Genomic DNA, 27,317 nt, shown 5'->3' on the forward strand with positions numbered 1-27,317 from the left:
TCTACACCATCTCTGCTCCACAGCTCCAGGCGCATAAGGGGGAAGTGCTCCAAAGCTTCCCCCTGGCATCGCAACCAAGCCATCTACAACGGCTCGTAGATGGGAGTCTCCGACAATCAGAACAAACTGCAATAACAAAGATGATTTCTTTAAGGTGAAAATCTTTAATTCCTCTCAAAATCAACTACTTCCTTTCTAAACTGGACGATAGTCATACCTTCTTGTCAGGAGTCTCAGGTGGGATGGCCAATTTGTGGCTGTGCCCAGTGAAGGGGGAAATTGGCCATCTCTGCACCCAGTGGCGGTAACCAGTACCGCAGCCTGTTTATAAAAAGACAAAGCAGATAAAAGGTAAAAAATAATGCAGGAAATCCAACCCACAGCCTTGTCTTGACAACAGCCATTCTTTTCTATGAATTAAAAAAAGCACACAAAACCAGTTTAAGAACTCTCAATGTGCCAAAAATAAATACATAAGATTAATTAATGATTAATTAATTTATCGATCATTTAAGGATAAAGTAGGTGGATACTCACGTGCACGAAAATCGGCACGCACATCATCCGGGCTCCAGAACGGTTCTGGTTGGTGGTGACGATCCAACCAACTGATGACAGATAAAATAAACACTTTTAACCTCAGACAATGTCTTAGTGTAGAAACCATGTCTATGTGTGTGAGGGTTGTGGTAGGAACATAAGTTGCTGACTGGAGCCTGGGAACAGGAGGGGTGGGTCTGCCTGGTCCTGGACCCTCTACCTGGCGGGTTGGGCTCTCTGGGGGGGTGGGGTGGGGGACTGGATGGACTCAGCTCCTCCAGGTTGAGCTTCCTCCATCACAGCTTCGCCGCTGTCGAATGCCTTCCCTTCCTTGGCACCCTGCTGGAGTAAACTTTTAGACAAAAAGAGAAAAAAACCTACTTCCCAAAAATTAATAAATTCAAAGTAATTTGTTCTAAGCAGAAAAATGTTAAATTTATGTAATTTTCGTTAATCTATGATGTAAGCAGATCTAGTCTAACCTATCTAACTAACCTAAACCTAACCTAAATCTAAATCTAAACTGAAACCTACCTTTTCTAAACTAAAGTATCTAATCTAAAGTAATATAAGTATCTAATCTCAAGTAATCTAATCTAAGATATCTTTATGTAATATATGTAAAGTGTGCAAGAGATTTGAGGATAGAAGAGAGAAGTAGATTTAGTGAGGAAGAAATGTGTGATGATGATGTGTGTGATGAGATTAAGCTGTTCTGGGAATCCTGCAGAGCTCAGAAAACCTTCAATCGTGATCAAAGAGAAACTACAATAAAAGATAAATTTCCCTCAGTGTTAGCAACAAGCTAACAGCATAATAGACATTACTTTTCATGGTGTGTGTTGGTGTGTGAGAGAGCACAGAGCAGTGCCTGCTGCCATTTATCAGTAAAATATTTTTTTCCCCAGGACATAACACTATAAACATATACTCTCAATTAAAAATAAATCTTTTAACTTAGATGTGGATAGATAGATAGATAGATAGATAGATAGATAGATAGATAGATAGATAGATAGATAGATAGATAGATAGATAGATAGATAGATTCTTTGTTTTGGTGACTAGTGAAACAGCTGGATGAAACGTTCAAATGGCCTGCAGTATCACCACAGTGAACAAAAGCCATCCAGTGTTCTTTATAGTATGGTACAGTCGCTGCAGAGACCGCAACGGAATGCCAGAGGAGGTTCGGAGAGCCGCCTCGTGTCCCGGAGACAACAGAGATCGAGAGGGGCGGGGGATGAGGGGCATGAAGTCTGGAGAGATAGGGCAGGGGAAATAAAACGAGTAGGAGGAGGAGTTCTCATGCTGCGCATCTCTTCACTAAGCATTCAGGGTCCCTGGACTAAGTATCGGCCACCGCCACCCGCTCCAGGTGGACTGGCAGCGGGCGGCGGAAAGGCATCGGACTCTGGCGCAGGTTATGCGGTTGAACACAGTGACAGGGCAGAGAAAACCCGCCGCCACTGACGGACACAATTGGTATTTTTGGCCGTCACAGTGAAGCAGCATTTCACAGTTCACTCACACCGAACACAGGGTGTGAGGGAGGGGAGAAAGGGGCAATGGACATTCCACAGGATGAGTCGCTATTGAAGAACCGGACGGAACACGGGCCAGAGCCTGGCCAAGGTGCAGGGCGCCCGGCATGGGCAATCACAGCGCTGGCCAGCATGCTGATCTTCACCACTGTGGTAGATGTCCTGGGAAACCTGCTGGTCATCATGTCCGTACTTCGGAACCGTAAACTACGAAATGCGGGTAAGAAGCTGAAAGCTATTGTTCTACCGGTGTGTGTACGTGTAAACAGGAAAGAGAGATGCAGACAGAAGAGCATGGAGCTCAGGCTATTTCATATGTGAGGTCTGCAGTTAAATGTCATTCAGAGGTGATCTGGGCTTTACTGGTATGGACAACAAATCAGGACGATCGAGTGAGTCAATGTGTTCATACTAAAGTGTCTTACAATAAAAACAGGGTAACCTGATGTGTTTGATTAAAATATGATTGTTGGAATCAGCAGAGAATGGATGAATGAATGAAATTAGACATTTGTATAGCTCCTGTAGAAAATAATTAATTTTAATTCATTCATTCGTTTATTCACTGCTTTTCTGAGTTAGCTGTTTTCGGCAGCCTGCCTCATTCTGAATGGTTAACCTAAACTTGTCAGTAAGTCAATTTCCATTCCATCCATTGCTTGAAGGTACAGCAGAGCCTCTTGCACGTTGGAGGGTGTGTGTGTGTGTGTGTGTGTGTATTTAGTGCTATCAAAAATATCTCGTTATTAACGCGTTAACGCAAATCAATTTTAACAGTATCATTTTTTTATCGCGCGATTAATGCTCTTTGTGACCTAGTGAACTTGTAGTTTTTTTTATAAGCTGTGGCCACTGCTAGTAACGTTACAAAAGTTACAGGATCCGATTGTAAACCGGAAACAAAACAATAGGCACGCCCCACGCACGTGTTTGGTCTTGCCTGCTCGCAAGCTGTGAAAGAGTAGGCTACCTGTTTGTGTGGATGTCAAGCGGGAAACACTGCGGTAAAGTTAGAAATTGACAGATTTCTCAGATTATTCACAGATTCGAACTTCCGGGATCAATAAGTCACACGCGAAAATTTGTTAGACAGCAAACGATACCTCTTTCCAACCGTGGTTGGAAACGAGCTACAACCTATTTTTTTTTTTTTTTTTTTTTTAAATCAAAATAAGCCGTCTTCCGTGCAGTATGAATTAAATTGGTCTGATTGGTCTGTACGAGCAGCCGGCAGCGAGACTGGAGCGCAGGGTCCGTCTACAAATGTCTATACTGATAAGAAACAATGAAAGATTATTCAATAGCTTCACTTCTGTTGAATGTAGTGCCACCAAACTCACCTCACACATTAATTGCATCCTGCTGGTTATACTACATCATTTGCTTTGGAGAAACATGCTTTTACATAATTTTGTAGAATTTTTAGAGGGAATAATATTCAATAATTTCACATTAATAATGTGTTGTGCAACCAAAATCCCCCCATACATCCATGGCCTCCTCCTGGTTTTCCTACAACACTTAGTTTGGAGAAACATGCTTTTACATAATTTGGGGGAATTTTTATTGGGAATAACATTCCATAATTTCACTTCCATGAAGTGTAGTGCCACCAAAATCCCCCCATGCATCAATACCCAGAAAGCAAAAATCCATTGAATCAACATTGAGATATGGTCATGGCTTAAAATTGAATCAACATTGATGTCAGACATTGAAAGTAACATTGAAATAATGTTGAATTTTCAATCAGTCTAAATATTGATTCAATATTTATTCAACTACATCATTTTCAACATTGAAACAATGTAGAATTGTCGCCCCATCACGTTATCGCTTCATCGCTCGAACTTTTGTGGGGGATTCGCGTGAAGACGCGCCGTGACAGCCTATCAGCGTTGAGATCGTCATCGACGTGCTGACGTACGGACATGGTCGACGAGAGAATGAAATGGTGGAAGAAATGTTGTTGTTGGGCGGGCTTGTCGCGTGACGCCGCAAGGGGTTTTTGTACTAGCGTCAAAACTGGAGCGTCTGGTGCAACGCGATTTCATTTGAAGCGCGATTAAATAATTTTCATTGCGTTTGGTGGGAATGTAGCGTTAGCCTGGCAGGGGGCAAGTAAAGCCTGGTGGCCCGCCAGACTTATAATACACTGGGGGAAACCCTGAACCCTCAGGGTAGCCTCTGCACACGGACACACTAGCGCTAGCTAATGCTAGCGACGCTAATAAGCTACAACCTCACGGTAATAATTCACAAAGTTGACATACTGGTGAAAATACAGTACTTACCAGTTTGTCTTCTTTTGTCACTTGAAGATAATAAAAGCCGCTAAAAGCTGCCAACCGCTGCCAACTGTTGACTGGTTTGAACTGGTTTGGTCTCAGGAGAGAGCAAGTCTCGTGGGCGGGGGCACAGGTGCACAGCCATAGCATGCCATACATTGAAACCATGTCTATTTAATGTTGACATTTCAACATTGAAAACCCAGCATCTATACAATGCTGATTCAACAACACTTTTTCAAATGTTGAAATGGTAGCTCTAATTCAATATTGAATAAACATAGATTTTTCAACTTCAACCAAAAATAACCAATTTCACCAAAATTCAACGTCGAATCACTGTATTTTGCTATCTGGGTAGCCTCCTCCTGTTTATACTACAACACTTAGTTTGGGAAAAGGTTCTTTTACAGAATTTTGGGGAATTTTCCAAGGAAATAATATTCAATAACTTCATGTTAATGTGTAGTGCCACCAAAATCCCCTCACACATCAATGACCTCCTGCTGGTTATACTGCAACACTTAGTTTGGATAAATGTGCTTTTACATGATTTTGGGGAATTTTTCAAGGGAATAATATCCAATAATTTCATGGTAATAGACTGTAGTGCCACCAAAATCCCCCCACACATCAATTACCTCCTCCTATTTATACTACAGCACTTAGTTTGGGAAAAGGTGCTTTTACATATTTTTGGGGGAATTTTTCAAGGGAATAATATTCAATAACTTCACTTCTATGAAGTGTAGTGCCACCAAAATCCCCCCACACGTCAATGACCTCTGTCTGGTTATACTACAGCACTTAGTTTGGGAAAAGGTGCTTTTTTTGTAAACAAGTATTTATTTATTTATTTTTTGTCATCTGTTTATTGACAGTGTTAAATTGTGTGAGATTTGATTCATTCAAATGTGAATGACTACTCAAAGTGAGAATGTTAGTGTGAAATATGACACTACACATTGTTGTTTTCAATAAAAAACATTTGCACAAAGCCAGTGAGAGCCAGCCACAGTTAACTATGACATTCATGAGATTAATCGTGATTAAATATTTTAATCGATCGACAGCACCTATATATGTATATACAGTACAGGCCAAAAGTTTGGATAGCCTTCACATTCAATGTGTTTTATTTACATTGTAGATTCTCACTGAAGGCATCAAAACTATGAATGAACACATGTGGAGTCATGTACTTAACAAAAAAAGGTGAAATAACTGAAAACATGTTTTACATTCTAGTTGTCATGGTCTTGGGTTTTGTTCTGGCACTTTAATTTACATTTACCCCTTTTTTCCCCTTTGCTCCAGCTGGCTCGGTGCGGAGAGGCGGGGCCGTCGGCTCGGGGGCGAGGCACACGAGACGCGCCTGCAGCTCATCGGCAATTAGCTGGCTTCTTATGCCCCACTCACACTCATTCTTGTGCCAGACTATTCCTTAGTCCAGCCTTGTACACTCGTGCCTCTCGTCCTCGAGCCTTTCTCTTGTCTGTTGCCTCATTAGTGAGTATTAGGAAGAATTTGTGCTATCTGCCAGTTTTGTAAGAGCGTGATTTCTGTTACAAGCGTACATAAGTCTTGTTTCTCCCTTTTGGAGTTTTTCTGTTTGTTTGTAGACTTTGAATTTTCCTCTCGTGGTGATTTTTTGGTTGTACTTTGTTTTCAAATAAATTCCTGGTTTGTGTCGCTGCATTTTTGGGTTCTGGCCTTGATTTCACACTCGTAACACTAGTTTCTTCAGCCACTGCTGCTTTGCACACTCTTGGCATTCTCTCGATGAGCTTCAAGAGGTAGTCACCTGAAATGGTGACTACCTGTATACACACACACACACACACACACACACACATATGTATGTGTATATATACATTACACATACATGCATGCAGACCACACATGAGCCCAGCCAACACCTGAAGTCATGCTTCACTTTACTCCAATCGTGCAAGGGATCTCTGATCTGTAATCTGTATGTGACAGCAGGGTCAATGAGGGGGACAAATAATTTTAGAGGCATTGTGTGTGATTTTGAGGAGTTTGTTCCTGCTGGTGACAGTGAGCATAGTGAAGTAGCATATGAAACAGTCCAGGAGGATGGGTTCTATAAGGCTCATGTACAAATCTACAAGAGGAGCAGAAAGTGGGGTGTGTCTGAGTTCCCTGAGTTTCTGAGTGAGGGAGGACCTCTGTTGTTGGCTTTAATGGATGTTGGTAGTGTGATGATAACAGCTGAATTAACTGTCAAGGATGCAAGGTACTTGAGACTCTCCACCATCTCAGTGCTCACTGTTGATGGACAATCTGGCATATGTAGTATAAATTTTTCTAACAGATATGTGATAATGATATGTATTCACTGGAGAAATAGAATATAGTGTTATAATCACTGGTAGCAAATGACTGAAGAAGACTGATTTGTTGAGCCTGATATTATAGTTGCTCTGATGAAGATGTAATACTGTGATGCACTGCCCCCAGAATGACACCTGGCCACAGCTGATACACTAAGCGTGAATCTGTGATACACTATGATAGAGGCGGAGTGATCATGAATATATAACAGAAGGAGAATGTTCATGGTCTAGATTTTGAGGATCATGGATATTTGACAGAAGAGGAATGCTCATAGTCTGAGATTTTGAGATGCACCTCGTGGCCTTGCAGGTGTTCTGGCAGTTGCTACTCTGTGTGACCTAACATAAACTCGCTGTCCTAAAGTAACCTTAAAGCATGTATTCTTTATAATTGTGTGTTTGCTATAACTACTGATGGATTGAATGTTCTCATAATCACTTCATGATTCAACAATGGTTTCAACATTATTGATAGGCTAAATGATCTTACAATCACACTGTTGTTTAATATATACTCTCACTATGATTTTGTATACTTTCAAAGGTGCACTTAATGACAAAAGTAATGTCTGAAATGCCTCTGCTTTATGTTATACACGCTGTGCTTGTGATAAAGTTAGAAACCTTTTTTTTTTTAAATTCTAGTATGAAAAGGCCTAAAAGATAATGGTGTAATTTGGAAAGAATAGAGAGAAAATAAAAAGAGTGCATCCTTGGAATGCACCTTTGATCAAACAATACAAATCTGGGAAAGATAGGGATTTCGGGCCAGAGCGACTGCCCAGAGATAACCTAATGGTGCAAAATGAGAAGTAACTTACAAAAAAGAAAAGATGCCCCCAGGGGCGTGGTAAACACCTAGCTGAAGTGTATAAAAGACAGAGCACTGACCATTGTAAGACGGAGTTCTTGGAATTCACCAGGGCTGCCTGTTGTGCATTTCTGAGCATTCCCCTTTGTTGCTGGCAATAAAGTATTTTGCTCCTCGGACTTCTGACTCCTGCAGATCTTTATTGGACACCTTATTAAGAGGATTTTTCTGAAACAATTGGACAGCTGATTTTGAGTGTTTTCACATTCCACCACACATTCTAGGTTTGTTGCAGGCTTCAATGAGTTCCTTGGTTTCGGTGACATTCAGGGGTAGATGATTCTCTGTGTACCACTGAGTGAAATGAATCATGGAGTACTGACAGGCCATGGCTGACTTAAGGTCCTTGAGAAGTGTAAGTATGATTGTGTCATCTGAATATTTGAAATACTGTGTAATTGGTTAGGAACTGAGTTATCTTTTGGTGATGATGATGGGTGATGTTGTGGTATCCACCCTAATGGTTTGGACTCTGTTACTGAGGAAACTGTGCAGTGGATGAGGGGAGGGAGGAGACTGACAAAGGAGCTAAAATCAGTGAATAAAACCCAGGCATGGTAGCGAGGAGGGTCCAGGTGCTGAATGATGGTATGGAGAAGACATGCCACATCATTCTTCATCCCTTGCTTGGCTGCATATGCAAACTGGTGGGGATCTAATGTATAATGAAAGTTAAAACATTCAGTGTTATGCTTGCCAGAAGAAAATTTTAAGAACAAAAGTCACCAAAAAAAGTGCATTTGCATCGGTTTGTTAATAATGTGACTAAACCGCCTATCCCTTTCGGGGTTGCGGGGGGCTGGAGCCTATCCCAGCTACAATGGGTGAGAGGCGGGGTACACCCTGAACCGGTCGCCAGCCGATTGCAGGGCGTGACTAAAAACAAAAGGAAAAATCACTCAGGTGTAAAAACAAGGATGTACGCTTTTCATTGACTGAAATATTTTACTCTAGGCTAGGCATCATAAAAAAACATCAAAAAAGTAAAAAAAGAAAAAAGCATGCAGATTCAAAACAGAGACAGAGAGAGAAAGAATTTTTATTTTTTTTTCATTTATGTTCTACCTGCTATATTCTCATCTTTGTTGTATGATGTCATTGTTGATCCAAGGGGTTGTAATAATAACAGGGATAGCATACCTGGAAGTGTATGGAGCAGAAGCGTCAAGGGCTGATATACACAAATCATTAAACTAACTAACGTGGTCATTAATGTTAGTGATGTAAGATGGGAAATTGGCCAGATTAGAAAAGTATGTATGCGTAAATGTGGCTGCAGACAGCTCATTAAAGATTTGAGAGCGGATTTCACATTTCTGTGTTATTGTAGTAGGTAGTAAAGGTGCACCATAGATGATACATTTGTGGAGAGACAAAGTCAGTCTTGTTTAGGGAATTCGGGGCCAGAGACATGCTGCACAAGAGTAATTCAGACAAGTTTAAAAATGTGTGGCAAATGAGTTAGAGGGGTCGTCAATGAGAATGTTAAAGTCACCAGCTATAATGGCCTGATCAAATTTAAGCACAAGAGGATAGTAACTCAGAGAATTCATTGAGAAAACCCATATTGGAGGTGGGACATCAGTAAATGATTACACCATGAATTGAACAATATAGAATAGAATCCTTAAATAGAATTTTAGAAGATGAAATTTTTAAAAAAGAACCAAAACTAAAAGGAATACAAGTGAGATGATTCTTAAAAACAGTTATACCAACACCATGGCCAGTTATCCCAGGTGCATTTAGTTCAGAGATCCCACTTCAGCCATCTGATGTCATCTTGTAACCGTAAGTATACCAGCAGGCAGTGTCCACAAACAGCCACAATGAAGTTTAGCTGTTTTAGAGACCAGCTAGCAATAGCACTAGCAACTAGGCTAAAAACAAACCTAGCACTAGCTGAGCTAGCCAGGTGAAGGAGCAGTGACTCCCAAGAAAATAAAGTCCACAAGCAAGGGTTCAGGAACAAAGTGGGCTATACAAGCGTCAATGCCAGGGAGTATAGGTGTAAAGGCAAACACTGCATGAAAAACCACATTTTCGACCTGTAAATCCCCACGAAGTTTGTTGATTTTCGGCAATTTACGGCAAGTTTACGGGGAACTTCGCCAGCTCCGAATATCGTCGAAAACGAACCATGTCGGGGGGGGGGCGTGGTTAATCGCGTCTTCGTGAAGGTGCGAATAGTTCTAATTAGCACATGAATGCTACCGACGTTGATCTACTCAAGCTGGCTTGCTGACTTCACAAACAACCATTGAATGATTCCACAAGCATTTTAAAAGGAAAACATCATGTGATCGGATAGCAACTCCAATCACATGAGTGAGTGATCATGTGTCATGTGATCAAGTAAAATCAGTGACTACTGGGGGAAAAAAGCAAGGAAATGTGCAGAGGGGTTCACTAATAGGAGTCTCTGGGCTGGGCCATGCCGCTCGTCCATGGTGCATGAAAAGAGTCTAAGACCTCTGGAAATGCTTCTTTGCTGCCTCTGGGTCATACTGAGTTGGCGCCTCTTGCGGTCTGTCGCCACATACTTTGGGTCGCTCTCCAGCCGCTCTTGCAGTGTCTGGAGAGCTAGGACACTTCTTCTTGCTTCCAGCAGCTGTAAGTACAGGTGTTAATATAATATTAGTACTGCTAAGAAACAATAACACATGATAACATATGTGACCATGTTTGCCAAAAACAATGCAGCTAATAAATAAAATTCAGCCCATTTTTACATTGTTGTGAAAATAAAGCGGCATTCATGGGACTCGCCCGCTTCCTTCTCTGTCTGCTGCGAGCTGAAATCTTCACAGTTGCTGCCTGAACTGAAACAGCTGGCTGGGCATACCTGAAGCTCCTCCGCACCATCTCATAATAATAATAATAATAAGTTTGGATTTGAAGATGGGCAGAGTGGCAGAGTTACGGAGGTCAGGTGGCAGTGAGTTCCAGAGTTGGGGAGCAGAGCGGCTAAAAGCTCTGCTCCCCATGGAGCTAAGATGGGCAGCGGGTAAGTGAGATGGAGGGAGGAGGAAGATCTGAGGGCACAGGATGGAGTGACAACGTGCAGGAGGTCGTAGAGGTAAGGAGGGGCGAGGTTATGGATAGCCTTGTAGGTGTACAGAAGGATTTTGTAAGTGATTCTTTGATTTACCGGGAGCCAGTGAAGTTGCTGAAGGACAGGAGTGATGTGGTGTGATGAGGGGGTTTTGGTGATGATCCGGGCAGTAGAGTTCTGAAGTTCTCATAATATGTCTTACAGGCCGCTGGAAGAAAATATATATTCGTTTGAAATAATTAAGACAGGTTTCTGTAAAAACAACAACAAGAAACAACAGAAAGGGGTTAAAAAAAAAAAAACTTACATAAAAGGGCTCTCTCCACACCATCCATGTCTGGACTCCCAGTTAAAGTCGCCATCAAATATGACATCACCGTTTCGTTGTGGGGCGAGTTTAGTCTGTAAAACACAAAAAGTACAAACAGGTCACGCAACGTTTATATTTACTTACATTCTGCAGAATATTTCCTGTGTATTTTATTAACTTACCCCTGCTCAGGTTCATATCGCCTGTCGTTTCCGTCACTATTGTGCAGACGTCGCACCTTTTCCTTTAAAATACAAAATACATTGTAATGTTAAATGTAACATGAACGCTTACCAAACGTTCGGAACGTAGTGCAATAAGAATAAAAAAGGCTTGGCGCCCTAAAAACTGCACAATGTAGTATTAAATGCTAACGTTATTTACTGCAACTTACGCACCCGTCTCTTCATCTCCGCAGCTGCAGTTCGGATCGGGGCTGTTCCTCCAGAGCGAGCAGTCTGGCTTTTATCACGGCCATTCTTCTCGCCAACTGCGCAATCAGCTGTGTTAGCAGCCGAATCCACTGAAGGCGCTCAGCAGTTTCTTCTCTAAATTGTTTGGACTTTCTGGATATGGTCGCTCCGCAGCCAGGCCGTCCACTCGTCGCAGAGGAGTGCCTTCTGGGATGAACTGAAGATGACGTCTGGCCATTGCATGAACAGAGTTAAAGTTTAGCAGGACCCGAAACGTAACTGTTCTGATCCATACTCGATTCGCCTTATCAGACGCGCCGAGGTCGTTTTCTGCTGACGTCATTGCGTCAGAGGAGGCGTCCAATCATATGCGAGGTCGCGCTCTCAGAATTTCTCGCAAGACCATTTTTGTTGTGTAGAATGAAAAACATGCTGTGTTTTTGTTTTGTTAGGTACTTTGATTTTCTATTTTTGTACTAAAATATTTTATAAAACATGTAAACTTCTTTAAAGTGACATCATCGAAAATAAAAAAAAAAGTTACTTTGGTGTGTTCCCTTTTTATTCCTACTTAAAGAATCATCAGTGGACTGACCCTGCTGGAATTTTGCAAGCTAATCACACAAGCATCGTTCATCTGGTGTTGTGGTGGCAAAATGTGAAAAATTGTGACCAGTGTAGGCACAGAACACACACACACACACACACACACACACACACAAAATACCAATTTGCATTTGTATAGCTTTGCAGCATTTACATTTGCATTTTAACTCCTCATGGTCACAGGGGCTGAGAGAGAACTTCCACGGCAATTTACAGTGATGAAAATTGATGGAAATGTTACTTTTCATGCAGTGAAAGGCAACAGTCCACAAGCAGCAATAAAAGTTGGTAAATCCATTCAAAAGCTAGGCAAGACAAACAGAAGAAGCAATTTTGAGTGGTGTTCTGGGTGAGACGTATGTCTACCTAATAGTCAGAGCTAACCAAGAAATGATCAGTTACTGTCAGACTCTATTTCTCCACTTGAAAAACAGGGTGAAGCTTTGACAGTCACGAGAAGTACATTTATGGTCCTTTGAGAGAGCCACCCTGTGGGTAACTGTGTTCTAGCTGGCTAGCTGGTCTAATGTGTATCTGTGGGGAAGTGTCATAGTACATAGCCATACAGTTTGTCATGGTTAATGTTAGTGTTTGCCAACCCGAAACGTCTTTCTAAACTCATATATGTAGCACAGTTATGTGTGCCATTAATGCCATTGAAGACAAATAAATTTTGTTTATGTAAAACGTGTCACATTTGTGTAAGCAGGGACCCAGGGAAGCAAGGAGCTGAATCCAAATGTAGGACTCCAGACAGGCAGGTTGAAAAAACTAAAGTGAGCTTTAGTAATATACTGCTGACACAAACAAACAAACAAATAAATAGGCACGTGAAAAATTGAGGAAACAGGCTAAAGCAGATCCAAGAAAAAAGATGTAATACCAAAAAACTAAAATAATAAGAGCAAACCAAACTTGTTGAAATTGTATCATGGAAGAACAGGAACCTGAACCAAAATACAGTCCAAAAAATGGCAGAGCTAGTGCAGTTTGATAACTTTATTAACAGTGGCAACCAAAAGAAGACCAGCTCTTTTCAACATTATTAACAACAGAAAGTGGGCCAACGTCAAGGAAACTTGACAACGAAAGTTAAGAAAAAAAAAAAAAAAAAATGGAGACAAAGTCTAACGGAAAGGATAAAGTAAAGATTGAAGGTATGGACTTGGCAAGGGCAGCCACACCGGATAAGGGACCTGTCGGGGGGGAACAGAACTCGGTAATGGCGGAGCTGCGCAAGTTAAGACAAGAGCATGAAGGAGTATGAAAGGAGCTAGTTATGGGACTTAAGTACTAATCATACAGATTGTCATAATTGGTTGAATGAGCGAAACTGGAGCCCAATTTCAGTAAGTAGCAACTTAATTAAAGTTGGGAAGTTGCAGGTGCACATTGTGCTATTAACCCAGAGAGACTTTGCCACATCTCTGTGATGATGGGACTTTTGGGAGTCATAGTATGTTATTGTTATATATGAATTCAGAGGGAGATGTGTATTGTTTGTTTGTTTTTTTTTCTTTTTTTGCTGTGTGTCATTTTGCACAGTTGTTTCGATTTACAGAAGGAACAGAGCTGATGACCAGCATCGTAAACAAAGGAGAAGGAAGCATGGAGTTCTACAGACTAAGCTATGACTAACACCGCACCGGCTTCCGCTACCCAGTATCTTCCTTGCCAATGTTTGGTCTTTGGCGAATAAAATGGATGAGCTACGACCAGGGGCGGACTGGGACAAAAAAATCGGCCCTGGTATTTTGGACCAGACCGGCCCAACGCACACCTTTTTGGTCTTTTCGGTCTCTTGAATGTGTTTACCAATTGTGCAACTCTTTAAAACCATGTACCTTAAGCCATGGAGTGAGTTAACAGGAATCAGTGGGTGGACACATTAAATACTTCCAAAAAGTGTAATTTATTAATGCTAAAAAAAATGTATACTCCACCACTCCATCACAGTAATGGATCTTTAAGGAGAATTCATTCTATTGGGTGTATCTATGTGTTTCAGGGGGGAAGAAAACAGAAGGAGAAAGACTAGAGATGATGGTAATCATCATAAGAAATAATGGGTCAGATGCTAACTCTTCCAAGAGTAGTACTCAATAAATTGTGAACTTACCCAGTCTAAAAGGATGAATGTAGCTGAGCTCCTGAATGAACTTTGTGTATGTATGTTTGAGAGAGAAGGAAAGAGAGATTTAACTATTGGTCAGCGTTGAAGATAAAAATAGCAGTGTAGAAACTGAAAACTCAAGAGGGATGATGACACTTGAATGAAGGAGAGAGAGAAAGAGAAAAAATAGACATGGCTGATTGATCTGATTATCAGTTTTACAGACAAAGCAGTGCTGAATAAAGAAGGCCTGTGAACTTCGGGCAATTCCTTAAAAAAGAAGACATTGGGCTGTATGTGTGTGACAGATAGAAAGAGAATGAGAGGATCATCTGTGTCTTTTGCGTTACATTAACTGTGAAATTACCAAGGAAAAGGGATGCAAGTGAAGTCATCACCACTGTAATTGGCCACGGGAGCTGATGCACTGCATGAAAAGTATTATTTCCATCAATCATCGTCACTGTAAATTGCTGTGGAAGTTCCCTCTCAGCCCCTGTGACTGTGAGGTGTTAAAATGCAAATGTTAATGCTGCAAGCAATACAAATGCAAATTGTGATTGCGTGTGTGTGTGTTTGTGTGTGTGTGTGTGTGTGTGTGTATGTTCTGTGCCTACAGAACACACTGGTCCAGGGTGTATCCCGCCTCTCGCCTGTTGACAGCTGGGATAGGCTCCAGCCCCCCCGTGACCCCCAAAGAGATAAGCAGCATAGAAATGGATTTTTTCATGAGGATATAAAAGCGGGGCGGCACGGTGGAGCAGCAGGTAGTGTGTGTACCTCACAGCAAGAAGGTTGCCGGTTCGATCCCCGGGCGGGGCCTTTCTGTGTGAAGTTTGCATGTTCTTCCCATGTGTGTGTGGGTTCTCTCCGGGCACTCTGTAAAGGAGAGGGGCTTGCCGTTCTAGTCAACAACTGTTGGTGTAATCCTGGTCACATTAACATCAAGGAACGTATTTGTTGCTCGGACATTGAACTGCTGGCTGTTGGACTCAGGCCATATTATTTGCCCAGGGAGTTTTCACATGCCATCATCGTTGCTGTTTACATCCCCCCCTCTGCCAACCCTACGTCGGCATGTGACGTCATTAACTCTGCAGAGGCCCGTTTGCAAACTCAACACCTGAGTGCATTCATCGCTATCTCAGGTGACTTCAACCACGTCACCATGGCAAGAACACTGCCCAATTTCACGCAGTATGTGAGCTGTCCCACAAGAGAGGAGAGAACCCTGGATTTGCTGTATGCTAACGTCAAGGATGCATACAGCTGCTCCCCCCTCCCCCCTCTGGGCAGGTCAGATCACAACCTTGTGCACCTCACTCCCTGTTATGTGCCTCTGGTGAAGAGTCAGCCTACGACCACAAGGACAGTGAGGAGATGGTCAGAGGAGACATATCAGACACTGCAGGGCTGTTTTGAGGTGACAGACTGGCAGGCACTCTGTGAGACGCATGGGGAGGACATTGACAGGCTCACAGAGTGCATCACAGACTATATCACTTTCTGTGTGGACGCCGCTGTCCCATCCAAGACTGTCCATTGTTATCCAAACAACAAGCCGTGGGCGACAAAGGACATCAAAGACATCCTCAATCAGAAGAAGAGAGCTTTCAGAGCTGGCAACAGGGAGGAGGTGAGAACGATACAGAAGGAACTGAAGGTGAGAATCAGGGAGGCAGAGTGATCAGCAACACTGGGGCCCCGCAGGGGATTGTTCTCCCTCCCTTCCTCTTCACCCTCTACACCACGGACTTCAACTGCTGCACATAGACCTGCCACCTTCAGAAGTTTTCTGATGACTCTGCGATAGTTGGCTGTATCAGCAAGGGCGATGAGGATGAGTACAGGGCTGCTGTGGATAACTTTGTCACATGGTGTGAGCAGAACCATCTATAACTAAATGTGGCAAAGACTAAGGAACTGGTAGTGGACCTGAGGAGAACCAAGGCACCGGTGACCCCTGTTTCCATTCAGGGGGTCGTTGTGGACATAGTGGAGGAATATAAGTACCTGGGGGTACATATTGACAATAATCTGGACTGGGCAAAGAACACTGACGCTCTCTACAGGAAGAGCCAGAGTCGTCTCTATTTCCTGAGCCGACTGAGGTCCTTCAACATCTGCCGTACTATGCTCAGGATTTTTTATCTGTGGTCTGTGGAAAGTCTGTGGTGGCAAGTGCAATTCTCTATGCTGTTGCATGCTGGGGCAGCAGGCTGAGGATGGCAGATGCCAACAGACTCAACAAACTGATTCGCAAGGCCAGTGACATTGTGGGGATGGAGTGTGACTCTCTGACGGTGGTGTCAGAGAGGAGGATGCTGAATAAGCTAAGGACTATCATGGACAACGTCTCACACCCACTTCATGATATGCTGGCCAGGCACAGGAGTACGTTCAGTGGGAGACTCAAACCACCAAAACTCAGGACTGAACGATACAGGAAATCATTCCTGCCTGTGGTCATCAACCTATACAACTCCTCCCTCTGAATAGCCCTTGGACTTCACTGTCACTGTCTGGTCTGTTCTGTTATGTTGTATATTTTACAGTTTCAGTTTCTGCACATCTAATTCCATTTTGCACACTCAATATTCAGTATATAGTGTAATTCTAATATATATTTTCCATCTCAATTTGCACATCCAATTGCTCAGTATATAGTACATAGTAATACTTGTTTTATTGCTGTACATTTTATTGTGTGGTATATTTCTGTATATTTGTATATTTCTTATTTACATATATCCTTAGTATTAATATTCTGTTTCTTTTTATATTGCCTTTATATATATATATTCCTTCTCGTTCTCTTTCTAATTTTATTCTAATCTATAATTCTATTTTGTATGGAGCACTGCTACAAAAAACAATTTCCCCTCGGGGATCAATAAAGGAACGCTGATACTGATTCTGATTCTGATTCTGAAGCTGGGTGGATAGTAAAGCCTCCATCTTTCCGCAGTCAGGCGCTCTTCCAACTCTGACACTTCAAGGGCGGCTGGAGTCTCATCCGCGCTGATTACACCTGCATTTAGATTGTCTATGGTTCTTGCCTGACTTTCCAGCCATTCTTGTAATATCTTGCGATCTCGAGCCTTAGTCTTGTAACCTTGTGTATTTCTCTGTTTGTTCCTTAGCGCTCGTAGTTTTGGTAAGCTTTCATCGTTCCCTTAGTCGTTCTGACCTTAGTTTATTATCCTTAGTGTTTTGTCTGTTATCCTACCCTCTCGCCACGGTGGCAAGGCAGAGGCAGAAAATGCTTTATTTCTATCTGAATGCACGCGTGTCTGCTGCCCTGAGAGCAGGTGTGTGTGCGTGTGCACCTGTGTCTGAGTGGGTGACATCATCGGTCAGGCCACCTCAAGTTGCCGTGGCAACCTCTGAGCCTCAGTACTTCTCTCAGGACTCCTCTCTCTCATACACACATATGTAGCTTCAGCTGCAGCAATGCAGCTGATTCAAATGATCAGCTTGTCATCAAGCTCTGCAGTGGCTTGATAAGGAGCCACTGGTCGTTTCTCAATACCAAGTACGCCAATTTCGGACTTACGAAGTACAGTCTCTCCAGGACGGGAGGACGCTGGACCGTCATTCTGCAATTGGGACAGCAGCGTACTTGATGACGTTAGCAGGAGGACACATCTCCGAAAACTTTGGAGAAAATTTTAAACTACGCGCTATCGTGATGAATCGCCCACAGATTTTAAGTTTTAACATCTACTTTCTTACATAAAATAATCTTAAAACCACATTCCATACTACTATAACAGCAGTATTTCGAAACTTGTAACTTATAGTTGTGAGTCCTCTCCTCCGCCATTGTTGCTACGAAATGCATTCTGGGATACGTGGTTGCCCCAAGTCCGCACAAGTCATCATCCGATGCATCCTCGATAAAGTGGGAGGGGCAAGAACACATCCGGGTATTTGAGTGTACTTGTCGAGATGCGGACTTTTGAATTGGAACAGTACTTGGACTCAGAGTGATGACATTTCTCAAGTACACGAGAACACAAGTACAGAGAAGAACGCATATTGAGAAACGGCCCAAGTCTTACTTACTATTACTGGTGAGTTTGAAATGTAATGCAATGAGTGATGTTGGCCCGTTAGCATTAGCGACAATGCTAACATGCTAATGCTAACATGAGGTCCTATGAACTTATTTAGGCCGTAAGGTGAACCACGAAAAGTCTTTCAGAAATTGAATTCCGTTCCGACGTCTGCGAACTACACAATCTTTAGTTCATAAAAAGAAGGAGTCGCAAAAAATCCTGCCCATTCTTTATTACGAGGCATTTTATACAGAACTAGCGTCTTCACGGCGTAATAAGATTTTAGTCCACGAGAGGTGCCACGGTCGACACGTCGATCGTTCTAGACCAATAGGGAAGCCTAATTTGATCAACACCAAGCCAAGATGGCGGCGTCCAAAGTTTCGTCTAGTAGTACGGAAGAAGAGGAAAACTCACCAGAAAGTTGTAGAAAAACGAAATCTTTGGGACATAAACGGTGCTATATGCACATAGCTTCAGTGAAACATGAAAAAAGTCAGGATTTCACAATCGCACGGTGGAATACTTACAGGAACAGCCTACGACAGTGGCTCGAGTTGAGGGGTGAGTGCCAAGACGTAGCTGATTTGGAGTTTGAAAGCATTCCCGAGGACACTGCCTTCCATCCTACATGTTATCGAAGGTTTATTGACAAGAATGCAATTGCAAAAGTGGAAAGGCGTCTGGCGCGTGAGAGAGAGAGAGAGAGAGAGGGGAGATGATACAAAAAGCTCCTTAAGAAGCGAGGCCATCCCATCAACATTGAGCAGCAGGTAGTGCGCGTGCCTCACAGCAAGAAGGTCGCAGGTTCGATTCCTGGGTCGGGCCTTTCTGTGTGAAGTTTGCATGTTCTTCCCGAGCATGCGTGGGTTCTCTCCGGGCACTCCGGCTTCCTCCCACAGACCAAAAACATGCTCATTAGGTTGATTGGTGACTCTAAATTGCCCCTAGGTGTGAGTGTGAGTGTGAATGGTTGTGTGTATGTGCCCTGCAATCGTCAAAGTCTATCTATCTATCTGCCTATCTCGCTCCATCACCCGCTGGATATGGTTGGCATCTGGAAGATGGAAACCTACAAGTCACATGGATGACAAGAAATCCAGCCCCTGACAGTGTTTTGCATGTGATACACTGCAGTTGCAAAGAGAGTGCCTGTGAGACAGGCAGATGTTCATGCGTCTCTGCAGGACTCTGTTGCACAGACTTATGCAGGTGTTGCAACTGTTTAAACACAAAGGAAATCAAGGAGAGGGAAGATGACAACTGTCCTGACACTGACAGTGAGGACTAGCATGTTGGCAATTGTCTGAGAATTGTAGGCTATTGCATTGATTACATTGGTAACATTATCATTCATTTTCGTATGCTGTTGTATATATTGTAAATATGTATATATGTTTTCCATGCAGATTATTTTATGGTTGATCAGTGTTGTATTTAGTTATGAGTGCATAAATGAAGGAATGAATAAATGAATGGTCCTTGTCATTGATCTACAATTATTGCCTTTTATTGATCAAAACGACATGAACATTAAAATTTCACCTTATTGTCTATTTGCCTCATTGTTCTTCTTGGAGGCAGTTATGTATAAAGCACTGTTTAGTATCCATTTGGCCCACTTTAGAAGACTTTTGGTAGAATTCCTCTATATCGGTAACGTTGAATGAAACTAGGGACATCGCCATGTTTCCAGGCTGTTGTCATAATGGAGCTACGCGATTTGCACGATCACGTGACGACTCGTGCCACCACTCGCAAACCAAAATCTTACTACGCTCTGAAGAAGCTAGTTCCACATGAAATGCCTCGCCGTAAATAATCGGCAGGTTTATTTGCGACGAACTTTTAGTTGTATACTTAACAGAAGTCGTTCTTTTTTATGAGCTAAAGATTGTGTAGTTCGCAGACGTCGGAGCGAGATGAAACGATAACAGGGTTCACCTTACGGCCTAATTGGTACATACAGGTTTGAGTTTTGATGTTGGGTTGTTTTGCTTTGCCATGCTAATGATTAGCATGCTAATGCTAACATGCTAACCTATGGTAAAATGATAATTTAATGCATTCTAATGGTGTCTGAGATCTTTTCAAGGTGTTACTTGACATGCTAATGTTAGCTTAGCATTACCTGCTGTTAGCATTGTGGCGAAAAGTTTTTTTCTTCTTATTATTCCTCTTCCGTGTCAAATTTTGATTCACTACTAGTCCTACAGCTTTGAGAGCACCCAGGCGAATTATATATCAAAACGTGCGTCTTGAGTGGGATCGGCGTGCTCTTACTTTTCTAAGATTTTTCAGAAATTTCTCATAGAGAATGAATGGGAGGAGGTCAAAAAACTGACAAATCATTGGACTTTTTCGACTGCCTACGGCTCCGACCTACTTTCACCTAGAGACTCCATTTAAACTCCATTTAAAATTTAAACTGTAGACACAAGTCTTGTGTATTGGTGTATTACTCCACGTTTTGATAGGTCATGTGTTTTTTTTGTTTTTTTTTTAATCTATCACCGTTCAATGACCATGATCATTTTGGGAGAAATTTGGAGCTTTCAATGGGTGTGTATTGGATGGAACGTTGGCGCTAGAGTGCGTGACGTCATCGCTCAGAGTGGAGAGAGCCGAAAAAACGCCCAGATTTTTTTGTCTTTCCACACTCCTCCCAGCCACAATTTACACTCTACACGCATGATTTTTTCCAAGTTTGTAGACAAACTTGTTCTGTCTCACAATGTGCTCAAAAACTCAGAGAGGCTGCTAATTCCAATTCCGTAAGTCTCTAAGTGCGGTCACCTCCCTCCCTGCTCCCCATTGACTGCAGTACAAAGATTGTCTGAGACAAGCAGAACGAGCCCTGTTTTAAACTCGCAAGTGTCTCCAAAATATTGACTGTACATACACCGAAATCACACCGATTTGTTCAGGAAGTCCTTACAGCGATGACGGTCTGTGTATTTTTCTGATCGGACCTACCGTTTTATTAGCATTCGCCTTTTTGTCAGACCAATGCAGAGGCAGAAAGTCGCTGCTTTCTTCCGTCTCAATGCAGTGTGTGAGTGTTGCGCTGAGGGCGCGCGCGTGCAACTGTGTGTGTGTGTGTGTGTGTGTGTGTGTGTGTGTGTGTGTGTGTGTGTGTGTGTGTGTGTGTGTGTGTGTGTGTGTGTGAGTCGTGTGCAAAGTAGCAATAGCCTGGTTGTCAGACTAATGCAGAGACTGAAAGTCGCTGTTTTCCTCCGTCTGAATGCGCGTGTCTGATGCGCTGAGAGTGCGCGTGCGCGTGCGCACCCCTGTCAGTGTGCGTGTGTGTGTGTGTGTGTGTGTGTGTGAGTGAGTGAGAGAGACGTGTGAAAAGTAATGGAAATGCGTGAGAAAAACACACCATAAACGTTTATTTACTTTGTGCCTGAACACACAATGTCACATATACTCATCATCTCAACACTTTTAATACTAAATATTGGGTAGTTTGTTAAGAATTATGCACTTGTTTTGACAAGATAAAATAAAGCAACAGTCAGTCAGTACATTTAACTGTATTGAATTTTGTTAAAATATGAAAGGTTACTGAACATGAAAAATATATTTGTTTTGATTAAGGTTTTAATCTGTTACAAATATGATCACGGCTTTATTCATTTGTATGTCATTATGTTTTTAAAAATTAGAGTTTTACAGATTACAGATTTAAGAAACACCACACATACTTGTCATTCATTGTTTACTGACATTGATTCTATCATGCCAATAGAGAAAAAAAGAGATTTTGTTCTGTTTCATTACTTTCATTGACACTGCACATGCTCTGCACACATCACACACACCCTGGAAATGTAGCTGGCCCTACACCTGCCAGCAGTACACATGCTGTTACTCTATTTCCAGTTTACCATTTTGCATTTTAAGGTGTGAATAGTTGACACCGTTCTTCATGTTAGATCATTTAATTCTAACAAGGGCATATTGGGGATTCTTTGAGTGGTCGAAGATAACCCCATCTGGAGATGACCCAAGGCATGAAGCCTTTGGGTTACAAACCTGCAAATGAAGTAGTTGACCCTGATCTGCACTCCTGGATGGTTTCTGCTTCCATTTCAAGGCCCTATTTCATTACTGCTGTCTGACTGATCCCTTGGTAAATCCTGGTCGGGATTCAGCAAAGTCTAGGCAGGCAAGTCTAAATCACCATAGTCAGTGCCAATCTGTAGAAGACTTTGCAGACTTTGCTCTTACATGAAGAAAATTCGCAGGGCCTGGTTTTACATGCTGTGAAATTCAGGAAGATATGGAAATGATAAGATAATGAGCACTGGTGGTTTTTTCATATGAATATTGGCAATGGGATCAATAAGTTTCATCTTATCTTATCTTATCTTATCTTATCTTATCTTATCTTATCTTATCTTATCTTATCTTATCTGTAACATGACATGTAGCTGTAGCATTTAAATTATGATTACCTTATTCTCAAAGTTCTGTACAGCTCAGGACTCGGGGAACATGACTGACTTGTCTGGGATTTTAAACTAGGAGTAATGTGCTAACTGGGACAGGAGAGCAATGGAATGGTTGCACAACACTGATCCAGCTACTCATGTGCAGCTATGATGTACCAGCTCAACAGGGAGTCCTTTAGCCCTACCTGTTAGTTTGCTCTATGAATTCTATCAGGGTCAGATTTTTGTTGATAATATTGTGCTATTTTAAGGAGGAAAGAGGTAGAACCTTAATCTGTTATAAAAATGAAATTATATGTACAACTTATACACACTGTTATGAATTGATGTATTTTCATATGAGTGAAAAACAAAAACTCATAAACAACAGAACAGGAAAAAAACACACAATAATATGCACACACACTGTGCATGTAAAACCAAAAACAAACAAGCCAGTTTCTGGGAATGAGCCACCTTGTGCAAGCCAGACTCGAGGGGCTCTATTTTCAATTATGCCACCGCGGCACAGGGTGTGCACCCCGCACAGTGGTATTGTCGTGCAGCGCAGGCAGGCGCACAGCGAATTTGGTATTTTGGTAAACCGAGGCACACAGAGGTATGCCAGGATGGCCGTTGCGGTGCAGTATGGGGCATAATCAGCCGGTGGATTTGGATTTTCGTTCAATTCCGGTCCATGCCAGCGGCGTAAAAGTGCACTGAAAGCTCGCCACCCCAGACCTGGTCAACTCTGTGCATCAGCTGGGCAAGTGGATTTTCGTAAACCAGCGGAGGCGTGCGCTCACGTCACCAATACCTCACAGGCAGGTTTCCACAGTGTCTGGTATTTCACTGCGATCAATAATTTGCAACAGCCACGATTCAATGCAACTATCTGAGTCAGCACATACAGTCAGACCTAGATTTTGATCAGTATCTCATCTGACCACATCGTAAGCATGTTCGGCACGCGTAATGGTCACTCAACCTGACCGAATGTACACAGGTGAAACAGGGATGTCTGGTGATCTGTGACTCAAATTGCCTGGTGACAAACATGCATGCCACTTTCCTCAGGTCGGCACATGACTCGTTCATCCTGATGAATTCTAGCATCCCTACAGTCTTTCAGGGGGACACCCCTCTGGATGGGTGGCTGCTAGGTGATAACGGCTATCCAGTGAAAATGTGGTTGATGATGTCACATATCACACCTTCAACAAGTCGGCAGTGTGGTTTTAACAGTGTTTTCAGCAGTGCTCGGTCAGTCATCGAACGCACATTTGGGGTTCTCAACATGCGTTTTAGATGTCTGGACCTGACAGGTGGTTCATTAACATACAGCCCTCAGAGTGTCGGTGCATTCTTTGTGGCATGTTGTGTTTTACACAACATGGCTGTACGACGTGGATGTCACTATGAACTCACGTTGGACACATTAAGGGATTTAAGACGGAGAGAGGCCGAACTGCATGTGCCGTGTCAACTGGGAGAGCAGCAGAGCGCACGGGAGGAGGGAGCGCCTCGCCGCCCAGCTTTATCATTAACTGAGTATTTGCGGTTACATCAGTTCAAAAAACATCTGACAATCAATGACTTTCCACCCCCAGTATTGAAATAAATTTCGCAAGGCTGTAGATACGGCCACTGCGAGCCTGGACCTTCCGGACCAGAACATCAGTCTCCTCCTGGGAGAAGTTTGGGCGACACTTTCCTGCACGGGCTCAGTCATCCTCGAAACTTGTCTTGCCACGCCAGCGGCGTTTTTAAAGGTGAGGCGAGGAGCTGGTGTGATTGGTGAAGATTGGACTCAGCTGTGTTAAACTCACTCCATGCCCTCTCCCCTCCCTCCTTCCAAGTTACACCACTGGATGGGACTGAGATGAGAAGGGGGAGGAGATGCGCCGCCGGCGCAGTGCACGAAAATACCAAAGTCTGTGCCGCCACGACCCATCGGTGAAGTGGAGCTGACTTTGTGCCGCGCCAGCGGTGGAATCGAAAATAGAGCCCTATGTCTTAACTGGCAAAAAGTTTACAGACATCAAGTTAGGTTGCTTGGCTAAATTATGGGGTTAATACTAACCCTCGTAACTGTGGTTGTAGATTGATATGTATAACTTATAATTGTTTTCCCATTTGCTGGTGGGTGCAGATGAACATGCGTCATTGACGTTTATGTGTGGTAAAAGGAATGGAGAGTTAGACTACATTGTTTATACTGCATTTCAATTTTTTAAATTTGAATTAACATTTCAATATTGTCCACTTTAGAGCAGGTTAAGTCTTTGAAAATCAACTGTCAATCTTTTCCGATGTTAGCAGTTAATTAGCTCCAACTGTCATTAGCCGCAGCAGTTTGCAGGCCAAGCGACAGTGCAGACTTCACGTTTGTTGACCCCAGCAGGACTTCTCTCAGATCCAGACTATCTAGAGAAGTTTTATGGTTTGCTTGGTGTTTGACAGACAGGTATGAAAAGTATCTGTGAGTGTAGCTGTACTATAATAAAACAATCTGAACTCGACTGAGCTTTTCTCTAATGGAGCTAGAATTGCAGTTTTCATGCCGTTTGTGGTCCGGGCGTTTATCAGTGAGGACAAGTTGTGACTAGATGTGACTAGATGTGACAAATTTAGAAATAATTCATTTCGAAGTGGTTGTTTTTTTTCCTTCTCAACAGTGAGATCGATAAGTCCGCCTTTACAGTGAACCTGGGAAAATACAGTAATTGTCCAGTTTATGGTCTAAAAATTTGAGATTTTGATCTTTTCAAATGATGAGCCAACCATTGCCAATATCATGAGATACTCTGAATCATATTCGATGGATATCAGTTGCCTTTTCATAGTATTCTCACCAAGCATTTCCTACAAACATGGCACAATGTCATCACCTTATTATTTGATTACAGTAAATCAAGGATGTCTGCAATGATTATGTAATTGCATAGCCTACTATGAATATATATTTGCAAGTGTGTTTTTTTTCCGATTAGCAAAGGCCTGCAACTTAACATCTCCCTCCTCGCTCTGGATCCAAATTAATTTTAATCAGTCACAGTAACTTTGCTATTTAACATACTGTACAAATCCAAGTTCTCTGCAATCATAAAAGTTATGCAAGTTTAGGATTTTATACAAACGAAATCCTAAATATCACAGTATGTTCAGCATCACAATACAAGTGGCATAAAGGTAGTAATTATTCATCGACAGAGACTCAAAATATTTAACAGGGCTTAAAGTTAACAGGGTTGAAACATATTTAACGTAGATTTTTTTTTTCTGCAGGTGTATGTGACCATAAGAGCTAGCAATGTCAAATCAAGTCTTAATGAATTGATCTAAAAATGAACAAAACTCTATTATATTATATAATATTGTAAACAAAATTTTATTGTGAATTTGGAACCATATGATTTCACTATAACCAGTGAAGAATCATCCAAGTTAAAATTTAGCAAAAAAGAAGGCTTTATTTTGACTGACTTAAAATAAAAATATAAAAATGTAAAAATGAAATGCTTTTCATTTGGGCTGCAGAGGAATACAAGGAGATACTGTATAAGAAATTTCAAGTGAGAAGAAAATAGGGAAGATATTCAAAAATAACAGAGAAAGAACTGAATACAAATTTTGATACCAGCACAACTTTAGGCCAAAATAAGGGCTTAACTTCCTGTTTAATCAAAATGTTAAACCTTTAAATCCAAATATTTTAGCAGGGATTGAATAACAGATATGTTGACATGAAAAGAGTATCTCTAAGATGGTGAAAAATTATAGTATTGCCAATTGAAGGTGTATGGAAAAAATGTGTCTTAAAGGCGTTTTAAGACTAAAATCATTTATAATTGCACTACTTATATGCAGTCCAGCAGTGTAATCATTCTTTTAAATTTTGTTTTTCCAGATTGATGCATCTGTAATTCCTTTAATGACTGATGGTGATTTGGCAAAGTACATCCCTAAATATGGAGGTAGATTAGCCACTGTGGCCTTCTGCCGACAAGCCAATGCATCGAGGGAAAGACTCTATACTCAAAAGGCTGCGAAATAGATTGGTGTCTAGTGAGATGACAGTACCTGACAAAAAAAGCAATGGGTCGGAAATACAAGTGCCAAAAAAATGAGAGACGGATTGAGTTTGGCTGGATGGACTTAGTTGAAAAAGAGGAACGAAACACCTGACCATCAACAGGGACAAAACAGTACTGGAAATCAAAGAAATGGCTGAAAATCTGTTCTTCCCAGATGGTTTTTCTCAAATGGGAAAAAAAATTGAATCTTCTCAGATAAAGGTCTACAGTTCTAGCACTGTGGAAGAGTTGTATGAAGATAGCAAAGTTAGAATCCTCAGACTGTATCTTCATACCAAAATGAAGAAGGAGGAGCTGTCCTCAGAGGAGGAAGAAGCAGACATGCAGTTAACCTCAGCCACTGTTGTAGATCTCACTGGAATTGAGTCACATTGACCAACTGAGGTACAAGGGATGGATGCCATGGTTGAAGAGATCGACCTTCAGGTAATAATTGGGACTGGGGCAAATCAAAATGCGTAATTAGATGACACGATGCCATGGAATGATCAGTCACCTCAGGGACTGGATGAAACTCAGCCTGATCCTTCGAATAACCAGTCACCAGAGAGACAAAGCAAACAGCAACTTGATGCTTGGGATGAACAGCCAACAGGCAAACAGCATCTTGCTCCTTAGAATGA

General features: G+C 42.1%; 1 protein-coding gene across 1 annotated transcript in view; it reads left to right on the top strand.

Moving 5' to 3' along the window:
* The first annotated feature begins 1,828 nt into the window (after positions 1 to 1,828).
* LOC139336603 (melatonin receptor type 1B-B-like) overlaps positions 1,829 to 27,317 on the top strand; it is a 73,300-nt gene continuing 47,811 nt past the window's right edge. Inside the window, exon 1 of the mRNA XM_070970753.1 lies at positions 1,829 to 2,304. Coding sequence (XP_070826854.1) covers positions 2,109 to 2,304 — 196 coding nt within the window. The 5' untranslated portion in view covers positions 1,829 to 2,108. The remainder of the gene's footprint in view (positions 2,305 to 27,317) is intronic.

This window comes from Chaetodon trifascialis, chromosome 9, assembly GCF_039877785.1.
Source record: "Chaetodon trifascialis isolate fChaTrf1 chromosome 9, fChaTrf1.hap1, whole genome shotgun sequence".
Classification (NCBI taxonomy): Eukaryota; Metazoa; Chordata; class Actinopteri; order Chaetodontiformes; family Chaetodontidae; genus Chaetodon; species Chaetodon trifascialis.